At 44.1% G+C, this 12,903-nt stretch overlaps 1 protein-coding gene across 7 annotated transcripts in view; it reads right to left on the reverse strand.

Moving 5' to 3' along the window:
* The window catches only part of pacs2 (phosphofurin acidic cluster sorting protein 2), a 292,002-nt gene that overhangs the window by 15,019 nt on the left and 264,080 nt on the right, over positions 1–12,903 (reverse strand). For 4 of the 7 annotated variants that reach the window (XM_086003651.1, XM_086003648.1, XM_086003649.1 and 1 more), the window contains 2 exons: positions 10,566–10,598; positions 1,955–1,997 (listed from right to left, as the gene is read on the reverse strand). In XM_086003651.1, the coding sequence (XP_085859777.1) occupies positions 1,955–1,997; positions 10,566–10,598 (76 nt within the window). The remainder of the gene's footprint in view (positions 1–1,954; positions 1,998–10,565; positions 10,599–12,903) is intronic. The other 3 variants (XM_086003653.1, XM_086003652.1, XM_086003650.1) reach the window with 1 other exon arrangement.

Below are 12,903 nucleotides of genomic sequence, written 5' to 3' on the forward strand. Positions count from 1 at the left end.
CCCAACACATCTGTAAACGCCTTCAACTCTCCTCCAATATATGTACAGAAGCCTTCAACTACCCTCCCAACATTCACATCTCCTCAATACACTTCCCAACATTCACACTTGCTCAATACACCTCCCAACATTTACACCCCTTCAATACACCTCCCAACATTTACACCCCCTCAATACACCTCCCAGAACACATGCACACATATCTTCAGGTCACCTGCCCACCACAAACACCCTCCACCACAATCCTTATACACACATACCCCCACCCCAATCCCCTCCGCAACACACACATACCCTTCAACTACAACTCTAATGCACACTCGTTCAACCCCCCAATACACGCGCACAACCTTTCAACTCCCGCCCCCCAGCAGACACGCACACAATCTTCAATCCGCTCAGTTCATGTAACATATTCTCCCTCTTGCATCCGCATACAAACTCACATTGATGATACAAAGGCTATTCATCGAGGGGGAATGAATAAAAGGCACCAAAAAGGAATTGAGAGAAGGTGATTAAGACAGACGACCAAAGTGTGGTTATAGAAGTATGATTTGAGCAGGTTTTTGAAGGGGAGAGATGTAGCAAAGCAGAAGGATTTAAGAATATATGATGACTAACAGTTATAGCACTGATGGTACATTGCAAGAGGGAAAGGTCAGGAGGATGGAGTGTGGGCTTGAGTTAGCTGGAGACTTATGGTGGAGCGAGGCCATGGAGAGATTTGCAAAAAAGGATAAGGATTTTGAATTCAATGCACGGGGGAACAGCTAGTGGTAGTCAGTGAGGAGGAGGTAGGATGACAGTGATGGAGCTCTGGATGAGTTGGGGTTTGTGTAGGGTAGAGCTTGGAAGGCCAGGAAGAAGGGTACTGAGGTGCCAAAGGCATGAATGTGGCTGCCTGCTGCAGTGGGGGTGAGGTAGGGATGGAGGCAGGTGATGTTTCAGAGGTGGAAATAAGCAGTCTTGGATGTGGGGGCTTGCAGCTCAGCTCAGGGATAAGCAGGCTGCCCACCATTAGGTTCAGCTTAAGCAAACAGCTGGGTGGAAATATGGATTTAGAACAGAGGGTGTGTAGTTTCTGCTGAGAACCAATGTGAACAGCTATCATCTGGCCAGTGTTTAAATGAAGCAAGCCATGACATATCCATAGCTCAATGTGCTTTCTGACTACCTGTTGGGACAGAGGACATCCTGGACTCTAGGTTAGAGGTGAAGCTGAGAATCAATTACACATATATATGGCAACTGACCCCATGTTTATGAATAATGTTACTGAAATGCAGCATGCAAATGAAGGATTAATAGGGGGCCACAGATGAGGCCTTGGGGCATGCTGGAGGTGACCGTGTGGGGTAGGAGGACCCACTGCAGGGTTTCCTTTGTACAACAACAATTTACAATTATATAGCGCCTTTAACACAGTAAAAACATCACAAGTCACTTTACAGGAGTGACACCAGGCCACATAAAGAGATATTAAAACAGGCTGATCACAGATGTAGGTTTTAAGGAGCATCTTAAAGGAGGAGAGAGAGTTGGAGAGGCGGAGAGGTTTAAGGAGAGAATTCCAGAGCTTGGGTTTAGACAGCTGAAGGCATGCCCGCCAATGGTGGGGCGAAGGAAATCGGGGATGCTCAAGAGGCCAGAATTGGAGGAGTGCAGAGATCTCAGAAGGTTGTAGGCTGGAGGAGATTACAGGAGATGAGGAAGGGAAAGGCCATGGGAATTTAACATGACTGCAAAATTTAAATTCGAGGTGTTGCCAGACTGGGAGCCAATGGAGGTCAACGACCACAGGGGTGATGGGTGAACGTGAAGGTAGGAATCGAACCATGAATGGACTGCGCCAAGGAGGCGAAGTGATGGATGAGGGCAGAGTGTTTGACCGTATTGAAGGCTAGAGACACAGAAATAAGAAACATTAAAATACAAAAGTGAATTTACTTACTCCAATAAAGGGAATAAACTTCTGGCAGGAGTCTTCATCTGGGCTATAGATTAAGAAAAAAAAAATGAAATTAAATCTAATCCATGAGCTCAGGTGAGAAGGCGAGCCAAGCGATGCAAATGTTCACATGCAGTAACAAATCAACTTTATCAAATATTCTTCATTGAATTTGCAATTATATGCAGCAACATCATTCTTCATATCAGTTGCAAAGGTTTATGTACAGCACATTATACTAGCAGGAGAGGAGTGTACAATACAGTGTGGCCTCAGGCACAGAGCACTCCAGCCAACATTACCTTCCAAACTATTTTAATGCGAAGACTTTTCAGACAATTTTGTGGTTTTATGGTGAAGAGATTTACCAGAATGGTACCAGGGATGAGGGACTTCAGTTATGTGGAGAGACTGGAGAAGCGGGGGTTGTTCTCCTTAGAGCAGAGAAGGTTAAGAGGGGATTTGATAGAGGTGTTCAAAATCATCAACAGCTTTGATAGAGTAAATAACGAGAAACTGTTTCCAGTGGCAGAAGGGTCGGTAACCAGAGGGCACAGAATTAAGGTGATTGGCAAAAGAACCAAAGGTGACATGAGGAAACATGTTTTACACAGCAAGTTGTTGTGATCTGGAATGCACTGCCTGAAAGGGTGGTGGAGGCAGATTCAACAGTAACATTCAAAAGAGAATTGGATAAATACTTTAAGGGGAAAAGAAATTGCAGGGCTATGGGGAAAGAGCAGGGGAGCGGGACTAATTGGATAACTCTTCCAAAGAGTCGGCACAGGCACGATGGGCCGAATGGCCTCCTCCTGTGCTGTATCATTCTATAATTCTATGTAACAGTTAAACAGTTTTATAAGCATCTGCTTACACTCAAATGATACCTTTCATTTCCAAGTCAATATTCCTAAATGCACTGACTTCTTAAAAACCATTAGGAATCAAACTGTGAAGCAAGCATGGTGGCCCAATGAATGATGGATGAGGAATCGCTCCTGCAATTCCCACATACTATACTTCTGTCTGTTACGGGTCAGAGTGTAAATATTAAAGGAAGTGGTAAGGGAGAGTGTATGAATATTAATAGAGACAGTAACTATAGATGTCAATTCTGTGAATAGTCAAGTTACAGGGGACAGAAAGTCGTTGGTATAAATACTGGGAATATTACAGGAGATGGAAACTCTTGGGCGAGTAATTGGGTGATTACTGGGACTGTTACAGGACACAGGGATTCTTGGGTCAGTGCTGGGAGTGTCCGTTAATCTCTATTTGTGGGGTAAAACAGTGATATTGACACATTCTGGTGACAGAGCAAATGGGATTCCCTTGGAGCATGGCTTCTGAACACTGGTGACAAGAGCTAGTGGCCCATTTTCAGAGCAATCAGTGGAGGCTTTGAACTTCATATCTGTTTGATGTTTGTTTCTAAAGCTTAGATGGAATCATATCAAGGTCCCTGCTGATGCATGGAGTATCTAAAATAAACTGCCAGGCTTCTTCAACTGTGCAACTAGTTGGGCAATTACTTTTGGCTACGGCTAAACAAAGGCAGGCCTGGGTGAAAATGCTATCTGAAGCACCCAAACCTTAAAGGACAAACTCTCCATTTACTTTACACCTAGGGATGCTGGGAAACATCATGAGCAAATAAATGCGTGTTTCAAGGCAGTCCCGATGCAGTCTGTTGAAACACTGAAGCACTGAGGCAGAGGGTAAGTGACGTAATAAAACTCACTACGCACTTGGTTTGAGCATAAAGCAAGGCTTTAATCAACTTGTTTCAGAACATGGAGGTCTAGTTGTATTTCACTAGCTCCTTGTCTTACAAAATGTCCCTGGCAAGCCGGGGCCCACGCCCGAGTGTTTATACTCCTTGGACAGCGCCACCAGCTGGCCGTCCAGCGTTATTTCATAAGTAGTTTCTTGATGATGAGATTTATAACAGTAAGTGTGCATTCAATTCCTTGTGTTAGGAGTGCCCATACTTAGCAATACCATATGGGTTGGAGTGACTGCCCCATGACCCTGGACCACTATTAAACATCTCCTTGCTGCCGGGTATAGAGTGGCATTGACATATTCTGGCAAAAGTTTGTCCACTCTTTGGGATTTAGTATAGTGACTTATATAGAAGGGCAGAAAATATTAGGAAACATATTGTGGAGCAAGTATAGCAATCAACGGTATTGTATTGCTGCAATGTGAAATGGCTGTGAACCTTGGACACGCACAGTCTGCTACAACTCCTAATACAGGCAGATCAGTAGAAGTCCCTCACGCACTTTCATGCCTCTGTACTGCAGTGACCAGGAGGGGATGTCAGCACACTCCAAAAGCCCGATTAACAACACACTCAAATTGCAAGCATCCGGTTCACTCCAGGATCAGAAGGCAGGCCAAGAGACTATCAACCGGTTAGCGAATCAACAAGAGAAGCCGGCGGAATAAAAGGCAAACATTACTATTTAAGCCAGTCTTTTCCTTTCACTTGTTTAACTGGCAAGTGTTCTTGTACAAGTGGCCTGGAAAACAATTTGATCAAAAAGTACAAGGGGCTGCTGAACTTACAATCAATGGTAGAGAGATTTAGTATCCTTTATTGTACTAAGCAGCTTTTATGTGAAAGGATGTTTTTTAAAGTTGGTTCCAGTGTGCAGCAGAAATAAAAGTGTAGTATTCTTTGCCACTAGGCCTCTCTATCCTCTGTAAATAGTAACAGCAGGTGACAATTTAGTGAAGCTCAAACCTTGCCCCTTGATAAAGGGTGTTGGGACAGTGAGTTGCAGTGGGTTTCCAACATCCTGCCAGAATTGTTATCCTTACAGCTGAGAAGGTTAAGCGGAGATTTGATAGAGGTGTTCAAAATTATGAAGGGTTTTGATAAGGAGAAACTGTTTCCATTGGTAGGAGGGTCAGTAACCAGAGGACACAGATTTAGGGTAATTGGCAAAAGAACCATGGGGAGATGAGGATTTTTTTTCTTTTTTTAAACACAGCCAGTTATGATGATCTGGAAAGGTGTTGGAAGCAGATTCAATAGTAACTTTCAAAAGGAAATTAGATAAATACTTGAAAAAGATACATTTGCAGGGCTATGGGGAAAGTGCAGGTGAGTGGGCCTAATTGGATAGCTCTTTCAAAGAGTCAGCAGAGGCACGATGGGCTGAATGGCCTTCTTCTGTGGTGTATGGTTCTATGCTCTACTGAGTGGCAGATGAGTTCATTGAGTGTATTAGGGATGGGTTTCTTGAGCAGTATGTAACTGAACCGACCAGGGGGCAAGCAACCTTAGATCTGGTCCTGTGTAACGAGACAGGATTAATTAAAAATGTCCTAGTAAAGGATCCCCTTGGAATGAGTGACCATAACATGGTTGAATTCCATATTCAATTAGAGGGTGAAAAGGTTGGATCTCAAACAAGCGTGCTAAGCTTGAATAAAGGAGACTATGAAGGTATGAGAGCGGAATTGAGTAGAGTGGATTGGGAAAATAGATTAAAGGGTAAGACGATACATGATCAGTGGTGTACATTTAAGGAGTTATTTTACAACTTCCAAAAAATATATATTCCACTGAGAAGAAAAGGGTGTAAAAGAAAAGACAGCCATCTGTGGCTAAGTAAAGAAATTAAGGATAGTATTCGACTAAAAACAAGGGCATATAAGGTAGCCAAATCTAGTGGGAGGATAGAGGATTGGGAAAACTTTAAAAGACAGCAAAAAATAACAAAAAGATTGATTAAGAAAGGGAAGATAGATTATGAAAGTAAATTAGCAAAAAATATAAAAACAGATAGTAAGATGAGACCGGGAAATTAATGGTGGGAAATATGGAGATGGCAAAAACACTGAATGAATATTTTATATCAGTCTTTACAGCAGAAGACACTAAGAATATCCCAACACTGGACAAACAGGGGGCTAAAGGGGGGGGAGGAGCTAAACACGATCAAAATCACTAAGGAAGTGGTACTCGGTAAAATAATGGGACTCAAGGCGGATAAATCACCTGGACCGGATGGCTTACATCCTAGGGTCATAGAGTCATAGAGTCTTACAGCACAGAAAGAGGCCCTTCGGCCCATCGTGTCCGCGCCGCCCATCCATCCCTGTCCTGTCTAATCCCATTTTCCAGCATTTGGTCCATAGCCTTGTATGCAATGGCATTTCAAGTGCTCATCCAAATGCTTCTTGAATGTTGTGAGGGTTCCTGCCTCTACCACCCTTTCAGGCAGTGAGTTCCAGATTCCAACCACCCTCTGGGTGAAAAGGTTCCTCCTCAAATCCCCTCTAAATCTCCTGCCCCTTACCCTGAATCTATGCCCCCTTGTTATTGACCCCCCTACTAAGGGGAAAAGTTCCTCTTTATCTACCCTATCTATGCCCCTCATCATTTTGTACACCTCAATCAGGTCCCCCCTCAGCCTTCTTTGCTCCAAGGAAAACAACCCCAGCCTGTTTAGTCTTTCTTCATAGCTGAGGCGCTCCATCCCAGGTAACATCCTGGTGAATCTTCTCTGCACCCTCTCCAAAGCAATCACATCCTTCCTATAGTGAGGCGACCGGTAACTGCACACAGTACTCCAGCTGTGGCCTCACCAGCGTTTTGTACAGCTCCATCATAACCTCCCTGCTCTTATATTCTATGCCTCGGCTAATGAAGGCAAGTATCCCATATGCCTTTTTAACCACCTTATCTACCTGTTCCGCTGCCTTCAGAGATCTATGTACATGTACACCAAGGTCCCTCTGACCCTCTGTACTTCCTAGGGTCCTACCACTCATTGTGTATTCCCTTGCCTTATTTGTCCGTCCAAAATGCATCACCTCGCACTTTTCAGGGTTAAATTCCATTTGCCACTTTTCCGCCCATCTGACCAACCCGTTTATATCGTCCTGTAGCCTGTGGCTGTCCTCCTCGCAATTTACCACCCCACCAATTTTCGTGTCATCTGCGAACTTACTGATCATACCTTTTACATTCTCATCCAAATCATTTATGTAGATCACAAACAACAAGGGACCCAGCACCGATCCCTGAGGTACCCCACTGGACACAGGCTTCCAGTCACAAAAGCATCCTTCGACCATCACCCTCTGCCTCCTGCCACTCAGCCAGTTTAGGATCCAACTCGCCAAGGCACACTGGATCCCATGGGCTCTTACCTTCCTGACCAGTCTCCCATGCGGGACTTTGTCAAAAGCTTTACTGAAGTCCATGTAAACCACATCCACAGCATTTCCCTCATCCACCCCCCTAGTCACCCCCTCGAAAAATTCAATCAGATTTGTCAGACATGATTTACCCTTGACAAAGCCATGCTGACTATCCCCGATTAATCCTTGCCTCTCCAAGTGGAGACTAATTTTGTCCCTCAGAATTTTTTCCAATAATTTCCCTACCACAGATGTTAGGCTCACTGGCCTGTAATTCCCTGGTTTATCCCTGCTACCCTTCTTGTATAATGGTACTACATTAGCTGTTCTCCAGTCCTCTGGTACATCCCCTGTGGCCAAAGAGGTTCTGAAAATTTGTGTCAGAGCCCCTGCAATCTCCTCCTTTGCCTCCCACAGCAGCCTGGGATACATCTCGTCCGGGCCTGGAGATTTATCCACTTTTTGGCCTGCTAAAACCGCTAGCACCTCCTCCCTCTCGATGCTAATATGTTCAAGTATGTCACAGTCCCCTTGCCCGATTTCTATGTCTGCATCGTCTCTCTCCATAGTGAACACAGATGCAAAAAATTCATTTAAAACCCCGCCTACATCATCTGGCTCTACACACAGATTGCCACTTTGGTCCCTAATGGGCCCTACCCTTTCCCTGGTTATCCTCTTGCCCTTAATATACTTATAAAACATCTTAGGTCTTGAGGGAAGTGGCGGTAGGGATTGTGGATGCATTGGTAATAATTTTCCAAAACTCCCTGGACTCGGTAAAGGTCCCAGCAGACTGGAAAACTGCTAATGTAACACCCTTATTTAAAAAAGGCAGTAGACAGAAGGCTGGAAACTATAGACCGGTTAGCCTAACGTCTGTGGTAGGTAAACTTTTGGAGTCCATTATTAAGGAGACAGTAACAGGACATTTGGATAATCATAATTTAATAGGACAAAGTCAGCATGGTTTTATGAAGGGGAAGTCATGTTTGACAAATTTGCTGGAGTTCTTTGAGGAAGTAACATATAGGGTGGATAAAGGGGAACCAGTGGACGTAGTGTATTTAGACTTCCAAAAGGCATTTGACAAGGTGCCACACAAAAGATTATTGCTTAAGATAAAAAATCACAGGATTGGGGGTAATATTCTGGCATGGATAGAGGATTGGCTATCTAACAGAAGGCAGAGAGTTGGGATAAATGGTTCATTCTCGGGTTGGCAATCAGTAACTAGTGGTGTTCCGCAGGGGTCAGTGCTGGGTCCCCAACTCTTTACAATCTATATTAATGATTTGGAGGAGGGGACCGAGTGTAACATATCAAAGTTTGCAGATGATACTAAGATGGGAGGGAAAGTAGTGAGTGAGGAGGACATAAAAAACCTGCAAGGGGACATAGACAGGCTAAGTAAGTGGGCAGAGATTTGGCAGATGGAATACAATACTGGAAAGTGTGAGGTTATGCACTTTGGCAGGAAAAATCGTAGAGCAAGTTATTATCTTAATGGCAAGAAACTGGAAAGTACTGAAGTACAAAGGGATCGGGGGGTCCTGGTGCACGAAACTCAAAAGGTTAGTATGCAGGTGCAGCAAGTGATTAAGAAGGCCAATGGAATGTTGGCTTTCATTGCTAGGGGGATAGAATATAAAAATAGGGAGGTATTGCTTCAGTTGTACAAGGTATTGGTGAGACCGCACCTGGAATACTGCGTACAGTTTTGGTGTCCATACTTAAGAAAGGACATACTTGCTCTCAAGTCAGTACAAAGAAGGTTCACTCGGTTAATCCCGGGGATGAGGGGATGGACATATGAGGAGAGGTTGAGTAGATTGGGACTCTACTCATTAGAGTTCAGAAGAATGAGAGGCGATCTTATTGAAACATATAAGATTGTGAAGGGGTTGGATCGGGTGGATGCGGGGAGGATGTTCCCGATGATGGGTGAAACTAGAACTAGGGGGCATATCACAGATCACAGAAATCACAGAAACCCCACAGTGCAGATGGAGGCCATTTCGGCCCATCGAGCCTGCACCGACACATATCCCACCCGATCCCCGTAACCCCTACACCAACACATATCCCACCCTATCCCCGTAACCCCACGTATTTAATCCCCCTAACACTAAGGGTCAATTTATCATAGTCAATCAACCTAACCCGCACATCTTTGGACTGTGGGAGGAAACCGGAGCACCCGGAGGAAACCCACGCAAACACGGGGAGAATGTGCAAACTCCACACAGTCACCCGAGGCCGGATTTGAACCCGGGTTCCTGGCGCTGTGAGGCAACAGTGCTAACCACTATGCCACCGTGCTGTCTTAGAATAAGGGGCTGCTCTTTCAAAACTGAGATGAGGAGGAACTACTTCACTCAGAAGGTGGTAGGTCCATGGAATATGCTGCCCCAAAAAGCTGTAGAAGCTACATCATTACATAAATTTAAAACAGAAATAGACAGTTTCCTAGAAGTAAAGGGAATTAAGGGTTACGGGGAACGGGCAGGAATTTGGACATGAGTCTAGGTTCGGATCGGTCATGGCCCTGTGGGTAGCGGAGCTGGCCCAGGGGCCGTGTAGCCTGATCCTGCTCCTATTTCGTGTGTCTAATTCTGTTAGATTCAGGAGATGGTTCTGTGATAGTGGATTGGCGGTTAGGATCAGATCAGCCATGATCTTATTGAATGGCGGAGCAGGCTCGAGGGGCCGATTGGCCTACTCCTGCTCCTATTTCTTATGTTCTTATGTTCTTATGTAACACCTTCAAGTTCTCCTCCAAGTCACATACCATCCTGACTTGGAAATATATCGCCGTTCCTTCACTGTCGCTGGATCAAAATCCTGGAACTCTCTCCCTAACAGCACTATGGGAGCACCTTAACCACACAGACTGCGGTTCAAAAGGCGGCTCACCACCACCTTTTCAGGGGTGACTAGGGATGGGCAATAAATGCTGGCCTTGCTAGCATCATCCATATCCGGAGCAGAAGGTTGCCCAGTACTGTATTGTCATTCTATTCTGTCATGTTTGGTGGTGATGACAAAGAAGCACAATACAGTGACATCAAGACAAGTGTAATGTATTGAGATTTATCTGATTATCCATAGAGGTCATTAATGCGGGGGTGGGGGTGGGGGGGCAATTAGGTGGAACAGTTTATATAGGCAAGACCAGATAAAAGAATGACTTTGACAGCAGTGTGATTTCTTTCTCCGATACTGCACCAGTCAAGCATGGTTTCTCTCAAGTATGCATGTATATTTACAGGAAATATTAAAACCGTATGCTACTCCCAAAGATTAACATGCTGCAGCAAATGGACCAAATCTCCAATTTTATCATACCAGGCAACTGTGTTAAGCCAAGAAGAAAAGAAAAGACTGGCATTAAATACAAATCAATAAAGCATTATATATAAAGAAGGAAAACCCAAGCAGACTCTGGTACCTTATGTTAAAATCAAAATGAAAGCTCTTTTTCCTTTATTGAAAGCAACCACAAGAAAACAAAAATCACACGTTATTACATGGAACAAGTTGGACTCAGGGTTGTGTCAATATAAGGAGCTGCCCCTTCCTCACTGGCTGCTCACAGTCGAGTATTAAAAAGACAGCTCAAGTGCATACTGCATGTCACGTGAGGGAACAATATTCTGTGCTCATTAAGTGAGGCCAAATGCATGATATTAAAGAAGAAGAGTTACCGATAGAACAGAGCTTCCCCAACATTACATTCAGAACATTTCCATTTTCAAATGCAAGTATGCCCCTTCTATCATGTCTCTTGCTTTCGGTGTCATTCTTGCTGCCCATTGGGAGCCCTAGCTTGGCACAACACAACAGTTCAACATGTGCGCACTTATCTGCTGGATCAGGAGGCTGGAGATCTAGAAGGACATCATTTTGCAGCATGGGCACTGATGAAGTTGTAACTGGCATCTGCACTCATGCGGGCCACTGCCCTGGAAGGGGAGTTTGTTGGGTCGGTCTCTGTCATCTGAGGCAAAAGGGTGTTCCTTATGAGCCTTGTTCAACTCCTGTCAGATCACTGGTGGAACAACTGGGGATATCCACACAAGAGGTTCAACTCAGTGATGACATGGATGGGTGGGGGAAGAGGTAGAATACTCAGCTCTAACAGTGCAGGGGCCTTTAGGGGAGACATGCTGAACAGCATTTTGAAGCAGATACAAATTTAAGTTGCTCTTTTTAAAGCCAAAATATTGTCCTGTTGGCATCCATCAAATTGACTTGGTTTTAAGTGTGTAGCTTTGCAGCCAAGGTACTGCTTCCAACCCAATAAACAAACAGAACCTGCTCCCTGCATAGCCAACAAAACTCATCGGTGGAAAATCCATTCAAACTTCATTAAGCTTCTGCTACTGCAGCTTGTTAGCTACAAACAGCTGTTTTGGCACAGCATCCTTCAGCTGCACTTGTCTTAAACCTATATCACCTAATTGAAAAAGTTGCAGAAAACTTGTGCAACATGGCACTTTAACAACAGCCAGTGTGAAAGGGTGATTTGAATTTTAAAGTAATAGCCACATACATAAACTTAAAGGTAAACCATAAATATTATAATCCCAGGCTGCTATATTACTTTATCACAGAGAGAGAATGTAAGTATTGTGTTATCATATACCTTCCTGTAAAGGGACTTTTCCCTAAAGAGTTTGGCACCAGGGTGAAGTGTAGAGTTTGTTCAGTTACATGTTATTTTAGTAGGCAACCATAACTACTTCACAGAGTCTCGTCATCAGTACTATTTGCTTATCAAGACCAGTTACAAAGAATGATAATTGCCTGTGTAATGCAGGAGTGACTTAGCCCAAATATGTGAAGGAACTGAACATATAGAGCTGAAAGCATAAGCACTGAGCTCCTCTCTCCTCCTCCCAATCAATGACTGCGTCAATACCAGGATCAGTAACCCCTCCCCCAGCACCCTGTGTTACTGACTGTATCTCTACTGATGTTAATCCAGCTCCCTCACACTGTCACTCAGTAACCCCTCCCCAGCACCCTGTGTTACTGTCTGTATCTCTACAATGTTAATACAGCTCCCTTGCACTGTGGGGCATGCAACTCTTCCCTCCAACACTCTTTGTTAAAGACTGCGATCTTTCTCCCGTCAGTCAGTAACTCTACCCAGATTGCGCTCACTCTTTTGAACAAAAATATTGCGACAAAAAATATACAAAATGTTAAAAACTTAACTCTGTCTCTTTTTAATGGTTTAATTTTTGCAAGAGGTACTAGGCGCCGAGACATTCCCATTGTTAAGTATTGAGACCCAGTTAGTTTACATCCACGGGTATATCCAAGCAAAATGGGTGCAGGTTATTTGCTGTCCTAACAACCCTCTGCAGTCAAGCACTCTGCGCATTATAATGAGGTGCATGCCGAGACAAAACACCCCACAACATGGCATACAATGAAAAGTAAAAACAGCAGCCAAAGTCCTGCTGGCTTGCAACAGATGTAGTGCTATAACAGAGGGCTTCATTACAACATTTCATTAAAGTAACAGGTATGCAGTGATAGCAACAGATTGGTTTATGATCAATTAAATGTAGACATTTCTGTGACAGTGTACACTATTTTTGTATCCCAGCTGATTAATACTGGTGTACCAACTGACATGATCTCAATTACCATCACCAGCTGACCTCGGCAATGTACCTATTGCCGTGGAAACCATTTGTTGCCGTCACAGAAGTCCGTCTGCCAAAGCACCTCTGACTGTTTTTAGTTTGCAGATTATGTAACTTCTATTGAAAGTA

Source organism: Somniosus microcephalus, chromosome 12, assembly GCF_052327205.1.
Source record: "Somniosus microcephalus isolate GS21.2 chromosome 12, FLI_Smic_1.0, whole genome shotgun sequence".
Taxonomy (NCBI): Eukaryota; Metazoa; Chordata; class Chondrichthyes; order Squaliformes; family Somniosidae; genus Somniosus; species Somniosus microcephalus.